Source organism: Hipposideros armiger, unplaced genomic scaffold (assembly GCF_001890085.2).
Source record: "Hipposideros armiger isolate ML-2016 unplaced genomic scaffold, ASM189008v1 scaffold_255, whole genome shotgun sequence".
In the NCBI taxonomy this organism is placed as follows: Eukaryota; Metazoa; Chordata; class Mammalia; order Chiroptera; family Hipposideridae; genus Hipposideros; species Hipposideros armiger.
Window position 1 is genome coordinate 2400009 of NW_017731605.1, and position 18290 is coordinate 2418298.

General features: G+C 39.2%; 1 protein-coding gene across 1 annotated transcript in view; it reads right to left on the bottom strand.

The window, feature by feature from the left end:
* Positions 1-18290, bottom strand: part of LAMA3 (laminin subunit alpha 3) — a 69818-nt gene that overhangs the window by 21866 nt on the left and 29662 nt on the right. The window contains exons 14-25 of the mRNA XM_019656179.1: positions 18023-18164; positions 17115-17217; positions 15215-15331; positions 14950-15129; positions 14306-14448; positions 11248-11418; positions 9647-9798; positions 9322-9484; positions 8765-8898; positions 7801-7945; positions 3840-3959; positions 3184-3317 (exon numbers count right to left, since the gene is read on the bottom strand). Of these exons, the coding sequence (XP_019511724.1) occupies positions 3184-3317; positions 3840-3959; positions 7801-7945; positions 8765-8898; positions 9322-9484; positions 9647-9798; positions 11248-11418; positions 14306-14448; positions 14950-15129; positions 15215-15331; positions 17115-17217; positions 18023-18164 (1704 nt within the window). The remainder of the gene's footprint in view (positions 1-3183; positions 3318-3839; positions 3960-7800; positions 7946-8764; positions 8899-9321; positions 9485-9646; positions 9799-11247; positions 11419-14305; positions 14449-14949; positions 15130-15214; positions 15332-17114; positions 17218-18022; positions 18165-18290) is intronic.

An 18290-nucleotide genomic window follows, 5' to 3' on the forward strand; every position in this document is an offset into this window, starting at 1 on the left:
TGCTTGGAACCAACCATATGTGGCACATGGCTGGGAACACTCAGGAAGTATTTCTAATAGGCGACATAGTGCTGCTCTAGAGCTGTAGGATCTAGGGCCAGGGTTCAAGTCCTATGCGTGCTGCCTGAGCAGGTGACCTAACTTCGCTGTGCCTCTGTTTCCTCATTTATACGATGGGGATATTTTAATCTGTTTCATAGGGTTGTCAGGAGTTTAAATGAGTTAATATGTGTAACACACTCCAATGGTGCTTAGTACAGAGCAAGGACTCGGTGTGAGATAGGCTCAGTAAATACCCCCACAGTAGTGCAATCATTACAATGAGAACCATTTCTAATGCAGCCCTTCCTATGTGGCTGCCTTGGCATTTCCCCTTTGATTTGACTGCTGGGTCTGTCTGGAGCTGAATTCACATAAAACATTAACATACATAAACCAACTGAAGTTCAGGCAAATATTTGCGTTTCTTAAACAAATGATGTACTAAGAAAAACACAAAGCTGATTTCATTATAAATCCTTAAGGCAGCTCACTTTTCTAAATGGAAGGGTGGCTGCATTCATCTTTATTCAATTCATTATGAACAGTTTAGCTACATGTAATATGCATAAAATTAAATTTCATTAAAGGAAAAGGAAGAAACGAATCCTCACTGGCACTGCAGCACGAGCTTAATTATTTTATAAAGATGGCTTTTTGCCTCAGAAGAGGAGGAAAGTTCATATGAATTCTTGGAGCTTGTCTATTTATACATATGTTTAGATTCATTCTCTCTTTCATGTCAACATGTCTTAGACCCATCAACATCTCCTGATGCCCTTCTTTCCATAAAATATAGGTGGAAGGAAGAAGGTGGCAGAGCAGAAAAGGGGGAAAGGAAGTCCACTAACAGATACAGAGCACCAATTTTGTGCAAGGTATTATTATTCTATCCTCACAATAACCTGAGGGAGATATTTTCTTATCTAACATTTACTGAGCACTTACCATATGCCAGACACTGTGCTAACTCCTTTACTCTGAATCCTCAACCACCCTAAGAGATAGGCAGTTACTATGCCCATGTTACAGGTGGAGCAGCAAGGAGGATGCGGGAGGTTGAGTAACCTGCCCAAGGTCATGCAGCAGGAAAGCAGCAGCACTGAGACCTGAGGGGTCAGTGTGTCGCATGAGCTAGTGTGACTTCAAGCCCTTGTGCCTTATGCTTACACAGTTTGTGTACCCACAGCACTTGGAATGATTGTGGCTCTTTCCCACAGAACAGTTATCTACAGCAGAGATGTTAAGAGATGGAAGATTTATCTCCATGATTCTTTGGGGCGTTCTTGTTACTCTGGATCATGGAGGGCCTAGAGTTCCATGTTTTCTCCAGTCTGCAGGGTCTGAACACACTTGCTAGAGGAACATGGCTGCACAGGGGCTTCAGGTGCAGTATTTATGCGCTAGTCCACTGGGGTGTGTATGCATACCGTGAGCCAATCCATTCACAAAGGTTTAGACAGGCCCTAACTTGCTGGTAGCCAACTTCAGAGAGCAGTAAGAGCAAAATGTAATCCTAAACTCAGTGCTGAGTACTTAGTAAATGCCCAATACATCCTTGACTGGCTTTTACTTTTCAAATTATTTTTATTTTAATGTTTTATTATTATACTCTGTGACACAATGATGTTGGTCCTCAGGAAAAAATTCTTGTTGGTTTGGGAATCTCTGGTATTATCAGGGGTGATTTTCTCTTCTCTTGGGAGGCAGATGGGATTAACAGATTGTGACTTCTAACTATGATTTTAAACAAGTCATTCCAAGATCTGGGTTCCCATTCCTGGAAGATATACTACAGTGAGAGGAGAAAACAGAACACCCACAAATCTCTTGGTCAAGCCTGCTTCATTTAGAGATTACACTAGCTTGCTTTGCCCCACATTAGGTTTACACACTTGCTGTCTGTAAGAACCTTCCATTTATGCCAGGGGTCAGAAGGCCCCCCTCCTTTGAAAGAATTGCTTATTGCCCCTACAGAGCTCAACTATGGGTTCTCAGCAGAATTCCTCTATGCCCAGCCCGCCTCCCAGTGGTCCATGTGGGAGGGGTTTTCAGGACTCTCTGGCTCTCAGTTCATCTGTAAAATTCAGAGGTTACATACCATGATCTATAAGGTCCTTCCCAGTTCAAAGCCTCTAAGGAGTAAAGACAGTCACTCCAAACACAATTAAAGTGCTAAGCTTTCTCACCTGCATTTTTGTCTTGGGGGACAACCCTGACAACTTTAAAACAAAGATTAGTGCCTCCTTACTAAGGACGGACTGATGCTCAAATGTGTAAGGATTCTAGAAGAAAGAATACCGTTGCACAATGCCTTATAAATCACACCTAGTACTCCTTCCAACTGATTAATAAATTAGAAAAAGAGTTAACTAGTCTCAGATCTCACATAAAAGTAATCATAATCAAACACTTTGGGAGCTCTCTTAGCTTAGTCATGAGGCTGTCCTAACTCCTCCAGGGTATCTTCTTTCGGCACATTGTCATCAGCTATCTAAAAGCCTTTTTGGAGGATATAAACAAATTAACAACACATAAAAGGTACTTTTAAATACATTCTCAAAGTGTTTTATTTTTTCTCATTCAGATTAAGCTTTACTTCTTTTCAAATGAATTTAATTAATTCATGTATTCATCAATCTGAGAAACATTTACATACCTTTTCCATGCTCAATAGCATATAAGGGAACAGGTAATACAGATGTGCCTTTTATTCATGAGATGCTTCCCGAAGGCAGCAACCCCAGCTTTCAGTGTCCAGTGCTGCTTGTCAGGCATGGGACCAGCTATGTCCTCCTATCCTATGTTAAGGACTCCAGGGCCACAGCCTCCATTCTAATTGGTAACATTGTCAATACCATCAATGTTCCTTGTGGTTTCTCTCCTCCCAAGTATGACAGTGGGGGTGGGTGGTGCAGAGCTTTCCTACTCTCCCACCCCCAAATGGCCAGTCCCATTATCCAGTGTTGATAGCCTATTTTACTCTGTTGACTAACACTGTTAGTACTAACACTGTTAGTACTGAAAAGCTAACTTTTGTCTATTTGTCATTAGAGTTTAAAAAGGTAAACTAATTAGTAGCAAGCATAGCCACAAAGAGAAGCAATCTGCTTCTTTTTTTAAAAAAAATACATATCATCTTACCTTTCCCTGATTGCAATTGGAATTCCTCCCAGGTAATATGTGTTGAAATCAAAGACATCACCTTCAATTATAGTGGTTTCAGATTTCACACCCACCCTCATAAGGTTCTGGACTTTTCCAATTTGGATTTGAATCTGCAATAAATGAGAGATGAGTTAGTGAGCAAAGGGAAACAAAAGAATCCCATTCACAGTGGTTCAGAGCTATTATGTTCCTGTCTTCCTTCAGACTCATTTATACACTTCGTAGAAGACTCTGAGCAGTAGCATTTTTGTATAAAAATATAATATTAAAACATTTTAATAGAAATGTTTACATTTGAAATTAATCATGTTTTATATATGCCATATACCAACGGTGTCAAAAGAATGAATACACATGACTTGTATTCATCTTTTGTTATCAGTATATATTGAGTATTACAATTTTAATACAGTTTTTTCCTTTCTTAAAATGTGTATACACTCTTTTGGCACCCTCTGTATTTACATATGCCATTATATACATCATGCCCAAATGGTCACATTTTAAAAGGACATGTCCCTCAGTTAATAACTATAAATTCACCTGGTAATAGAAAGTGTTTGGGGCACTGTCTTAATTTTAAAGGACAAAAGACCTTTAACAATTCAAGTAAACAGGCTCAAAGGATATACCGAATGATCGTCTCCGTTGTTTACGAGGCTTGGAATTCTTTTTTCTTTTGGTGGCTCTGAATTCAGTTTGTATTGCATCAGGAGACTGCCATCTTCTATATTTAGAGAGATGAAGTGATCCTAGAGCATGGAAACAACGTAGATTACCAGGAGAATCAACAGAAGAGCTAAGCACTGGAACTCAAGTTACTCTCAAGTTACCGACTGCGCTCAGCTCCAGCTGCCTCCTTAGTTCAAAGCGACAATAGTGCTGTAAAATCCAACTCCTGGGATGGGCATGATGGTTAAATGTTACAAGTCATATTAAACATCATATACAGTGGTTGACAAACATGAAGGACACAAGAAATGCTAGCTGCTATCATGATTTTGTTTCATAGCAATCTATAACCAGCATGTAAAAATGGAAACTGAAAAGACAGAGATCTTTAATATGATGTGAAAACAAGACTGCTATGTTTTGCAGAGCAGCATGGTTTTACTTAAACCCCAGGCATTTTCCACCATCTGCTTTCTGACTTCCTACTATGTCTCAGTCTCACATGCTGGCCCATCCCCCGGTACCTTCCATGTAAGTGCTGGCAGTTCTTTGGGTGTCCTGCATAGGACTCTGCCCTCCCACAACTCTTTGCTTCACAATCACAGTGACTCCTGTGGCTCCAAATGAGGTGTGTACCCATGAAGCCCAAATGTTTTCCTCCAGCCTAGACCTGTCTTTTCAGGGCTAGACCTGTACCTCTGATTACCTTATTGTTATTGCCGGCATGACGCACAGATACTCAAATTCAGAATGTCTCTAACAGAACTTACGATCTACATGCCTCCCACCTGCTTCCAAGCCTGTCTCTCTACCCTTCATGCTACTCTCTCTCCTCCTTTCTCTCTTTCTCACCACCACTCACCTTGCTGAGCCAGCCACAAACCCACTAGGAGTCGTTTTTTATTCTTCCCATCCAATCAAATCTTGTTAATTCCACCATTTCTTAACTCTCTTTTCCATTACATGCCACCTAGTCTCAGCCACAACTCCTTCAGCTGGACAGCATGCACAGCAATAATGCATTGCCCGCCCCCCATGTTCACTCTGTCCCCTCTCAAATCCATTTTCCACAGAGCGGTCTTTTGAAAATGCCTGTTACTGAGCAGTCTTTGGAATATGCCAGTGTGAGCACGCTACTCCCCTTTGCTCTCAGGATAAAGCCCTAACTCTCTAGCAGATGCTTTGAGGCCCTGACCACCCTTTCAGCTTCATTTCTCTGTGATCCCCCTGGCTCTCTGTGCTCCAGCCATCTGGGCCACCGTTCAGAGCCTGAGTGCTCCCTGCCCTTCCTATGCCCAGGGCTTCTTCTTGCCCCTCCTCTCACATGGATAACCCGTCTGTCCTCTCCCCTTCAAATGCTGTCTTCTACTTGTCCTCCAGATCTCAGATTACATGTTAAGACAGGGGGATTGTAATGGTGGCACTAAATCTTTTATTTTGAGAATTGGATCTCTGGTATAATTTGATTTAACAAGTGTAATTTAGCTTGGGACTTCTTTTTGAAAGCTTTGTTTTCTTTGCCTATCAATGATTCTGCTTCCTATACGTTTACTATGCAGTTTCAATGGTTCTGTTTACTTTGGCCCAGTGCTGGCCATGTGACTTGGGACAGGTTTTGCACCTGTATGGGATCCACTACTGGTTCCAACTTAAATCTACATAACACATGCAAAGGTTGTGATCACCAGCTTAACCGCACCTTCCCCAACCCACAACTACAGGCCAAAGCAAATTTAGATCCTGGTTTGAAAATATAAAACTTGACACGAAGGGCCGGCCGAGTGGCTCAGTTGGATAAGAGCTCGCTCAAGAGCGTGAGCTCTGAGCAACAGCGGTTCAAAGCCCGGCCAGAGCTGAGCTGCCGCTGACCTGCCAACAGGTGCCCGGATGGCTCAGCTAAAACAAACAAACAAAAAAAACGAAACAAAAAATTTGAGATGAAACAAAGACTCCACCCAGTAGTTTCCAGCAGACTCTGCCCAGCCAACCCTTCTCTTACTTTAGTAAATCTTCCTTCTATATTTCCACCTGACTTTGTGAATTCTTTCACGGCCCACTAGTGAGCAGACACAACATTAAGCATCCTTTGTTCAAGAAATTCTTTTCTGTTAAAAATCCTCATTATACCCCAAACTTACCCTCTATTTGGCTCTTCACCATTGTGATGGATTAATGAACCAATTAACGAACATAAATTTGTTTATATTTGTCTTTCTTCTCTAAAGTCCTTGGAGGCAGGAACCATGTCGGTCTTGGTTGTTTATTTATTTATTTATTTATATTTATTTATTTATTTTTTTAAATTTATTTTTATTTATTTATTTATTTATTTATTTATTTATTTATTTATTATTGTTAGTTTCAGGTGTACAGAACAATGCAATAGTTATCCTTTTCACTCTTAGCACAGAAACAATCCCCCTCCTCCATCTACTGCCCTCCAAATTGGTAAGTACAATATGGCCTCAGGGATAGAAAAGACAGTCTGGGAATATAATCAATAATGTTGTAACTATTTTTTAGGGGGCCAGATGGACTCATGTCTTGTTAGGGAGACCACTTATAGTTGGTGTAGAGGCCTGACCACTGCACTGTATTTTTGTCTTGGTTGTTTTTGAATCCCCATCATGGTGTAAGTCACATACTTGAACCAGCCATCTCCTTAGTAGAAAGATAAGCTGGGGAATTTCTCCCATTGGGCTTGAAGGTTTGCTCTGACACAGTCCCCTATTGATAAGAAGGCCTCTCTTTGAAGTCATCTGCCAGAGTCCTTATCTACAAGAAAAACCAGTCCTCATCTGGACCCTAAACCTTGCCCTTGGAGGCTAGTTAGGGCTCCTCACACTCATAAGTAACAGAATAACATTGATTTACCAAGAGTAACGAACCATCTTACATAACAGTAGCACTCTAGATCATTTTCTCTTATCTGGTTACTATAGCACATTGTAACTTTTCTTCTAATATAAGTAGTATTTCTGATTGTTAGTGTCTAAGAGCTTCAAAATGTAGCAGTACAAAGAAGACCTTGTTTTGGAAAACAACTGCCTGTCCTGAAGATGCTGTGTGACTTCTCCCCTCTCTGCCTTCTTCCAGTAGGTCGTGACCTTCCCAACCCATGAGAACTGGTTCAGCCTTAGAATCTCTGGGAGGGTCAAGACCAACCCCAGAGAGGAGAGTTGGACCAGCCTGTGTTCTCACCCTGAAGTCAGAAGGGTCTGGTGAAATCCCAAGCTTCTTATCAATCTCACATTCTCAGACTAAAGACCCCATGCACTGATCCATATTTCTCCAGAAATGCTATTTATGGTACAACTACAGAAGGACTGTTCACAAGAGCAGTCAACTCCAGGCCCATCTACCAGCAGATGGCACTGATGATAACTTCGAGCTTCACTTTGGACTTTTCCAAACTAGTAGATTTTAAAATGGCCTCTAGGAATCTCAGCTGCTTGATAAAAGAGAAGCTTCCATGTCTTGGGAAGGCAAGGGTCAGGTTGATAAAGACAACCTCAAACTGTCTGGCAAAAATCAGACCAACATGCAAAGCTCATGTGGTGAAAAAGGCTAGCTCTCAGAGATTCCAGGAGGTCTTCACATGTTTTTAGGCAAAGTAAGTAAATTATTAGGCAAATAGTAATTTTCAAAGAATGAAATTGACAATGAAAATAGAATGGGAAAGGGGGTGATTTCTCCCACATTTCAGTGGCATGTTCTCAAATTCCTGATTACTTGCCTTATTAAGATACACACTCCCATAGCCAAAGAAAGTAGAATTGGGCCAAGGGAAAGAATGTAGGTGACATTTGCAGGTAATATAGTCTTTCAGATTTTGTTGGTTGTTTATAATAACCCAGTTACTCCCAAATTGACCTATTGAATAGACATATTAGCTAATATTTAGTTGCTTTTATAGATTACCTGGTTTTCTGCAAAAAATAGCAAACCTCTGTCCATAGTGGTCTGAATCACCTGTTGAAAGTTTGGAATGGGAGCATTTGGTTGAGTTGGAACTCGAGCATAGCCTGTACCTTCAAAATAACTTTTGTCTGACTCTTCTTTTCTCCTGTCAACATGAATTATTATAAGTTAGAACACAGCAGCAAAATACTACCACACAAGTATGTTTATCGATACGAGATGCTATCTGAAAAACAGAGCAAAACATATGCAATCTAGTTGTCATGATGTTTTAAAGAAGAGGAAACATAGTTAAAATTTTAAAACAACCAGCTATTTCTCCTGGATGTTCTCTTATGCTCTATGATAAGCAAACCTTAGCTCAACAAAGATAATAGTCAAGAGTCCCTTTTGGAAATATCTATTTAGGCATAGCAGCTGATGAGCTTGAAATGTAAGAAATTGTTAACTTGAAATATAATACTTCTATCCTGAGTAATAAATACTTAGTCTGTTCCATATTAGAATATTCCAAATCCTTTTAAGTAGAGGGGAGATCAGGAGTTCAAGGCAGCAATTTTCAAATAGGTATAGGTATCAGAGTAGCTAGAAAGTCATGGCGTACTTTGTGGACCATTATTTTTTTGGAAACTTACAGTAAATATACATTTGTGTGCCTAAATCAGGTACCATCTAACACTGAATATTTTGTGGTAGAAAGCACCAAAAATTTAAGAAAGATTTATTTTTTCAAAATTGAGAAAACCTTATCAATCTAACATAGTATACAAATGAGGGAAAGACTGCCATTATTAGATTTTATTGATGGACTAGCATTGTTGCATACAAGCATGATTTAAGAACTGCTGGCCCAAAGCAACTAATCACATCAACAGCATCTCACTGGCTATCCTTTATTACATGTAGTATACCTGCAAGTTAACAAAATCAGTTATAGAGATACTAGTTTTTAGGTTTTATTTACCTTCTACAAGGCTCTACTTCAGTTGTGTTGAGATTGAAAGTATTTTTGAAGTTGTACAAGCTCAGAACATTTTCATTGAGGTCATCTAATTCAATACAACCTTTGTATGGAGGGAATCTCAGACTACTAGGAGGCTGAAAAAAATGAAACAAAAATCTACTAATTGAACAAAGGACAATGATCAGGTTGATCAAGAAATTGTATGAATCTATCACTTAAATATCAACAGAGCATAGGGGTTAAGAATGTGGACCCTGGAACCAAATTACCTGGCTTTGCTATTTACTAGCTGTATGACCTTGGGCAGGTTATTCAACCTCTTTGTCTATTTCCTCATCTCTGAAGTGTGAATGACAATGATGCTTTCTAAATTAATATACTTAAGCCTACATCACTGCACATAGGAAGTACTCAAGTATTAACCTTTATCACTGGTTAAGCTTTAAGAATATATAGTTAAATCCAGCTTATACATAATTGATAATTAGAGATATGAGGTCATTATACCAAATGAAAACTTAAATATATTTACTAAGTGAAATAACATTTGCACTTACTTTAAAATCAGGTGGGTAACCTCCAACATAAAATACAACATTTTCAGGATCCAAATTGAGGAGTGTATTGCTATTTCCACCACCCATGTCATGAAGTCGAGGTATTTTTGGTTTATTGGATGTGGCTTCTTTGGTGTAATTAAGCTTTGCAAACTGATAAATTCTGTTTAAAAAAAATTAGATAATATAGCTACATAAAATTTTATGCAAAAGTGAAAAAAAATCAAAACCACAACATTAAAATGAGAGTTCAGCAACAAGTACAATTTAAGTTTGGTAAGTATAAGTCAGATTAACAAAGAGCAGTAGTCTATCAGACTTGTACCTCTGAAATTTCACCCGGTCCATTATCGCCTCCTGAGTTTCACTCTCTGTCAAGGTCTGGTCCACTTGGAGTTCAGTCTCGCGGTCTCCCAGGTTGTAGACACACCTGAGCTGGCCCTCTACGACTGCCATGCCAATGTAGTCCCTGGAGGCCTAGAGGTATAAAGTCCACCTTAGAACACATTACATACTACATTCTCTCAACTTCCCAGCCCGAGCAAGTGCATTTCAAATAACTAATGGGTTTTATGCAATAAACCTTGGGCAGACAGAATAAATGAGGTATATCCTTGCACAGAGTAATACAAACAGGACACTTAATTAATAATGTCTGAGCTGTCTTTGCTCATGGTGTAGTGTGCTCATTTATTCATTCCCCCATTTGCTCAACCTACAAATATTTGCCAAGCACCAGCTATAAAGATGAAGCAGACATGGACTCAGGTCCCCATTAGATTTTAGTCTAGTAAGGGAGATAAGTCATTTTTGTTCTCTCCATACCATACAACGTTCTCTTAACACTTTGTGCATGCCTCTGTTATAACACCTAGCACCCTATACTATCATGGGCAGATACATATGTATCTTTATTCCCTGTTAGAATATGAGCATTTTAAGGAGATACAAAAAATTTTAAATTGTGGTAAAATATTATTTTAACCAGTTTGTAGTGTACATTAAGTACATTCAAGAAACAAATTTTTGTTTATTATAAATATAGGGTATGGCACCTAGTAGGTATATGGTACAAATTTTTTGAAGGAATAAAATAATGTCATTTTGTTATAATACAAAGCAAAAGTCATGTAATAAAAAAGCTACAAATAAAGTACCAACACCTCGAAACATGAAAGAGTGATTAATAATATCGATTTTAGAAATTGTTAAATATGGGTCCACTAGTGACAGCCAACCATTTCTTAATTGGACAGAATTTTCAAGAGCCGTGTTTAAGATCTTTCTTTTCCAGAAATTGTTTCCTATCCCAATCAGTGATCAGCTTTTCTTCTGACAATGAAGTTGAAGAAATGTATTTTAAGTGGAGGAATTAAAAGCTAAAATTAATTGTTCATAATGCCAGTAACAGTAGTGGTTTAAAGAATTTAGAATTATAAAGAGATGGGGCAATTGGATTTCGGTTTAATTAGCTAGGAGAGGCTTCATTTGCTCCAGTCCTCGTCCACAGATGGTCCCCATCCCCACAGACTTGAGGAAGGGCTGGGGCTGGACGTTCTGTAAAAGGGAACAGGGTCATAATTCTGTGAGGAAGAACTATTATTGATTTCCATGAAGCCTTGATATTGCAGCCCTGCTCATGTGGGGAGAGAGGCCGACCTTTAACCCCAGGTGTGTATGTGCCCCAGGTATACATCTGTGTCCATGCGTTGGGCTTATTAGGTAAGGCCTCTAATCTGCCAGCAGAGGACAATCTGTGATTGACGGGAAGATCCCTCAAGGCTCCATAAGAGGTGGTAGAGTTCGTTGACATGTTGGTGGGATTTTTTTCCCCCGCTGTGCCAATGGCAGTGACACAGTGGTGTTCTGCATCTTAAAACCTATATTCTGTTTTAAAAACAAAAGAAATGTCAAAGTAATACTTACATCTTTATTTCCAAGGTACATCACAAACATATTCTCAGTTCCCCCATTTTCTCTTGAGTCAGGTCTTTGGAGAAACAAAGAAAGAGATGTGTAGCCTTTCAAATCTTCCAGGTCATTTGGCAGCCGGACTTCCACACCAGATTTACCATTGAACCTCATGGGGATGGCGACCTGTGAGAGAAAGATCTATGGTATTAGCCTGTGAGGAAAGTGGGCACGCTCAGAGTAGTAGATTATGACTTTGTAGCTACTCCTTTTAACTGTCTCCAAGTTGTTATGAGGAGCAAAAGGCTGTGAATGTCTCCTAGGCCTGGATTATAAACTCATAACACCGTTTCTGGAGCTGAGTAATAAAACATTCATGTTCTTTCTGTTTATCAGCCCCTTGGTCTTTGAGAAGTGCATTTCATTCTCTGTGCCAGAAATATGATCATTATTATTATAACAATCCCAACCCTGGAAGGTTTTTCTGTCAATGAGCTAACTTTTTAAGGAACTGTTTCCCATGAGCATATTATATGTTATTACAGGCATTCAGTCCTAAAAATGTGTGCATCAAGGCTCTCTAAATTAGTGCTTCTTAAACTATGGTGAAGAACCTTTTTTTTTTTTGGTCTAATCTGCCCTGGACCAAATCTTTTGTAAAATGTATTAAAACTTAAATTATTAGAAAAATGAAATTTTGTGCTTATAAAAATTATAATTTTGGCTTAAAAACTCTCTGATAAGAGCTGGTCTACAGACCAGCTTGGGTAGCTCTGCATTAAAATAGAAAATAAATATTCTCTAACAAATAACACTCCTGGCATGATACTAACACCAACTCATTATTTTACTTATCAAGCATTTAAATATTTATGGAGGACCTTGTATGTTGTGGTGGAGGGGGCTTAGTGGTGCATGAGCTATAATATCTCCAAAGTGTTCATGACTGAGTTCCCGTCACCCATGTGGACAGGCGCATTCTCTGCCTCTCTCTTCTACTCACTCTTTGCCCTCCAGTATACCCAAGTGCATCCTGAGTCTTTCCTGGCATGCTCTGTGCTTTTTGTCACCTGGAAAACTGCCACTTATTAAAAAAAAATTTTAATTAAAAAATATTTTATGAATACAAAAAAGGATGGAGAATATACCTGTATATGCAACTATCTTAAGAAATTAAACATGACTCATATGTAATAATTGATGGCCCCTGCATATCCCAATCTTGTTCCTATTCCCCTCTCCCTCTCAGAGGTCGCCGCTACCCTAAATTTGGATTCTCATGTATAGTTTCATACATGTTTTAATATTTTTACTAAATATTCATTCATCTATAAACTGTAATTAGTCTTATTTTTCATGTGTTAAATATTTTTTATATAAATGGTATGTGTTAAATATTTTTTATATAATGGTATCCAGCTGTACACATCCTTCTACAACTTGCTTTCTTTGCCTCACTCTCTTTTTAGATTTAGCCATATTGATATACCTGGATCCAGCTTACTCACGTTTATTGTCATATGGTCTTTCACTATACAAATTTATCACAATTCTATACATTTGCTGTTGATGGACATCTGGATTTTTCCAGTGTGTGTGTGTGTGTGTGTGTGTGTGTGTGTGTGTGTGTGTGTATGTGTGTGAGTATAAGCTGGGCTGCATTGAACATTCCTATACGTGTCCTTTAGTGATATTCTGACTCTCTCCAGGTAGAAATGGGTGTTTCAAGACTTGCATAACACACTTTTATCCAGCCTCTTAGTGTTGTCTGTTCACCAGTTGTCACTTATAGCAGCTGGGTAGCAACCTGAGTCCAGGACTATGACTCAACAATCTCTGTGTTCTCATTACTCAGGAGAGTGCCACGCAAGCCAGGTGTTCAAAAGCACTTGCTGATTATTTTTTATTTTATTACTTTCCACTTTTATGATATTATTAGCCGGGAACTGTTTTACATTAGCTCATTTAATCCCAACAGTCTCATGAGGTCCATCTTACTATTTACCCTGCTTATAGATGAAGTAACTGAGGCATAGAAAAGTGAAGTGGCTGGCCCAAGGTCCCACAGCTCATAAGTGACAGAGCTAGCATCAAAACCAAGGCAGTCTAGCTTGGCTCACCAGCTCTTAACCAATGTGCGCCAGTTCTTAACCAATGTACACTCCAAATTTTGTTGAATAAAGTAGTGAATGAACATAGAAGGGCAAAAGCTAGAAACACATTCTGTTTCATTTGAAAGCATTTCTGGGTATGAAGAGAGTAGTATCTCCTGCACTATGCCTATCCTCTTTTTTTTCCCTGCTAAAGTTTTTATGTTGAGAGTACTTCCCTTTCCTAAAAAAAAAAAAAAGGGCAGAATTTGAGGCTCAGAAAAAGTAACATGGAGCCAGAAATCAATGGCAATGCCTCCAGGGTGGTGATATTCTGACTTGGTTTTCCAACTCCCTATTTCTCAATACTATATCTCACAACGGGGTGGCTGAAAAATACATGATACTTCATTAATATTGTGTTAGGACAAAACAAATTGTGGGAGAGACCTGTCAGGGAGCCAAGTAAATAATGTCAGGTTAAAATGAGAAAGGCTCATGGATTAGTGCTCCAATGATGAAAAATTACTGTAACCCCATTTTAAAACACTGCCGGTGCTGGTAGGAACCATTCCTCTATCCTCAATAAAGGTGGATTCCACAACTTTCAAGTTACAGTAAGAAAGTGGGTCCTGTGTAGTATCATATCAGCACATTCTGATCAGAGAACCCTTACTTAAACTTGTAGAAACACTCTACCAACTGGGGCCTGGAGGAGAACCCTTTCTCCTGCCTGCGTAAACTCACTGGCGAGGAAAGTGCTTCAGGTCCCTGACATGCCAGATCATTTAGGAGATGTAGGTGATGTGCACTTTTGAAGGATGATAGGAACCAAAGAATTACGGCACATTTCAAGGAACCAAAGAATTACGGCAAGAAAAACAACTGGTCCTTGAATAAATAAGTGCCTTTTCTTTCTTGACGAATGTGGTAACTTATCAAAGAATAAGCCTTGGTGCCTGGCAATGTGGGGACACACCTACCTTATTCGCAGCGTCTCTGGCCTGCTGAATTAGCTCTCGTATGCGGTCCACATCGTCAGAGATATTGCCCAGTGGCAACAGCTGTTGGTTGATACTTTCAATCTTGCTCAGAAGATCAGGCAGTTTGTTGGTTAACTTCTTTACTATTGGTGAAATTAAAAAACAGAAATTTATATTATGAGTTGAGAAAACATTAAATACAGGTGTTTTCATTGATAGTATTGTCAAGTGGTATGTTTGGGTCCCAAATGTTGGACAGGATGACTCAGGATCAGGTAATACCTTTTCTAAATATTTCAGGGATTTTATTCTACAATCTAGATATCAAATCCTCTTTCTTGACCACTATAGAAAAAGGAAATCTTTGTTTTTTGATCCTTAATATCAATCATAATGCAATGCCTCATGATGCAGGACCTATTCCTCAATTCTCTAAAAGGGAAAAATAAACAGCAATGTTAATGTATCCTACCTGGTCCTTTTAATTAATAGAATATACCCATCCTCTGAATTTGTTATGTGAAGCTGCTTTCTAATATTTTAATTTCTAAGATCAGACTTTAGTAGAGAAGAATTTAAATTGACCAAAGCGTATAACAATGGGGAAAATGGACAATCTGTCCTGGCCCAAGAATGTCTGTTACCTGAGTTATCTGCATCAGTAAGAGCCTTGTTGAAGTCTTCACTCTGTGTCCTCCCATAGGTGTCCTTAATTCTTTCCACATCTGTCTGAATGGGATGGAGCCCTTCTAGAACCTCATTTGTGATGTTGTTGGCATTTCTGACCATGCTCTTTGCATTGTTGATCATACCATCAATGTCACCTAATGCACATACAAATAGGGAGGTGTAAGTATCTAAACTGTGTGACAAAATAAGCCAAGTACAGTGGGCTCGGGAGATGCTAACCTCTCTCTATCCCACGAAGATCATCGCGGATGGCAGTGATATTGGTGTCTATCACCTCTTTCTGAACTGTCATACTTTTCAGAGTTTGCTGTAGGTTGTTCAAAGCAGGACTGATTTCTAAAATAAAAGAAAGCATTAAGAAGCAATTACTCTGTGGATTCTGATCCTGAATTGATATTGGTGGCTCCTGAAGTAGTCAGTGTCTGCACAGCATTGAGCAGACCTGCACCTTAGGGGTCATCCCACTGCATGTGCCTAGACCCATAGTCCCAGGGTGCTCTGGTTACAGAGGTCAGGAGCATATCAGAACCTGTGGTACCAGGCTCCTTGGAAATGCACATGAAGAAAGAGAGGGATTAATAACCTAGCAGAGGGCTTAACTTCCACTCCGCTCAGGATAGAAGTCTGTGCTTAGTGAAGAAAGGGATGTGTCTGTCTAGTTTGCTGCTGTGTCCCAGCACAAAGCGCTGTGTCTGGCACTAGTCGGGGCTTAGTATTAGTACATGTTTATTGAATGAATGAATGACTACAGGAATAAATGAACAAATGAATGAATAATACAGAAAGGATGGCTCTTCAGTCAGAGTATAAGAAAGGAGTGTTGTTGCCAGAGCCTCATCCAAGCAAACACATGCACACAAGTAGGCATTGTTTGTTTCTGTTCATTTCCAAACTGACACACTTATGGAAATTCAGTGAAAGGAATAGAGTTCACAGACATTCCGAGCTGATAATATTGACACTTTGGGGTCATGGAAAATGACCAGTGAATGCTTTAAGACCAAACTGATAACAGATGGCTTAAATTATGACCCCAGGACTGGTTTAAATAATGTAGACTAAAAACCATATGATCTGTCTATGTGGAATCTAATGGCAACAACAAACAGCTCATAGATACAGAGAATAGATTCGTGGTTGCCAGAGGTAGGGGGTTGAGGGTTGAGAGAAATGGGTGAAGGGGGTCAAAAGGTAAAAAGAAATAAAATAATAAAATAAATAAAGCTGGTAGAAAACAAAAGAAAAAGTAACAACGTAGTTAGCATCCTAAACCTGTTTAAAACACTGGTCCTCCCTTCTTAGCTCAAATATTATAAAGAGCAGATGTCATATGAGGAAATTTCAATTCTTGACATTTGCTAGGCAAATGATTATATGTTAATACATATTTTTTTGTATTTTATTTTTCATGTATTTAATTTAAATACATACATGCATACATACATACATATATACATACATCATAAATTTACTAGTAGAAGGCATCTAATCACTCTGAAAGGACTAAGAAGTTGAATGAGGGCCATGGGCTCAGATGGTTGCTTGGCCATGAATGACCAAGAGAAACCAGAGAAAATCAAGAGACAGGAATTTGGTGGGCTGAGATGGTTTAATTCTTTTTAAAAAAAAATTAAATAAGCGGAAAATTTTCAAAGATAAAATTTATGATTAAAGAATTCTTATGTTTTACAGTGGTAGTGGGTTTTGGTACTTTTAAGTTGCTAAGATTTTAGGACTTAGGAAAATTTGAAGCAGTTACTCTAATGACCTGAAACTAATGCTCTTGACCTTAAATGAAAAACAAGCACTGCACATACCTATTTGCTATGTGGGTTCCAATGCCATGGTCACAAGTGGATTAAATTAAATAGCCCCCTGAGGTCCAAGACAAAATAGGTCTATCATCCTCCAGATTTATTTATATTCATTAGGTTCTAGTTAATTCAGTATATCTTAGAATATTAGGTAGAAACATCAAATCTATAAGATAAATCATGGATTTACACATCTATATCAATGCTGAGATTCAAGAGAGCATTTGTTTCTAGGGCTGCCTCTCCTGGTCCTATACGTTGTTTTCAAGCCCTTGATTATCCTGGCCGCTCCCAACCCCCAATACCTTGTTGTAGCTTCTCCTGTGTTATCTTGGCTTCATTTAATAGTCTAGCACTGTCGGAACGCAGGCTCTTAGCTTTTCTTGGAAGATCTTCTTTTATCACTGTCTGAAAGCAGAGTGTTTATCAGTCTCAAGCATGTGGTATACCTTAGGAAACACGGAGCAAGATGTTTCATCCTACTCTAAAGCCCGTATCTTTAATCTTTAAAGGAGGAGGAAGAGGTTTCAAAAGATTGTTTCTTAAAAGAGAGTTAGAGCTCTAGGTAAACATTTGTGACTTGGGAAGGTAGTCCCATCTGTGGTGACATACTGACGAATTATGTGACACCTATGTCGTTGTCTCACTGTCACTTATACAATACGCTGTGCAACAACTGAAGACAAAACGGAATTGCTTTTGGGTTTTTAATCTTTGGGAGATAAAAGTCTTCCAAAAGATGTTCCCCTTAACGCTTTGATATTTGATATTTTGTTCTTTACTTTTAAGAATATAATGTGGTGCATATAATACCCCATAGGACTCCACAGACATGCCTAGGTGTAAGACAAAGAATAGGAAATAAATGGTTGTCAAACTGTGTACAAAACCCTCTCTCTTCTTCGGTAAATGTTAATACCTAATCACAGCCTAAAGGCATACCTTATAAGAAGCAAGATATAATATTTATGTTGGTTCAAAACTGATAATCACCGTAATTTCTCCCTGGTTTTACAAAGTTTTAAAAATTGTGCCACATATATCAGTCGAGTAAATACAGAAATAACCCATATCTAGAGCAAGTTCAAATCTATTCTATATAACAAGTTCAGATGTAAAATAATGCTTTTTTATATTCCTCAGTGCACACAGAATGAAAATAAGAAAGCGAGCCTTCTCTACATCTAGAAAAGGTGCCTGTGCAGATGCCCACCTGGAGGGCAGACTCGGATGCGCTACTGGCCTTGTTGGCCGCGTCCTCCGCCGCTTTGATGGCGTTGAGGATGTTCTCATAGGCGGTGGCAGCGTCCACTGCACAGCGCACCAGCTCATCCGCGCTGACATTCCTCTTGATCCTGGAAGACAGACAGGTGAAGTGCCCAGTAGCCCTCCCCAGCCTGCAGCAGAGGCCCTGGTTCATCTGGCAAATGAAGACCTGAGGTTGGGGCACTCTGCAGCTCTACCCCAAGGACACAACTGGG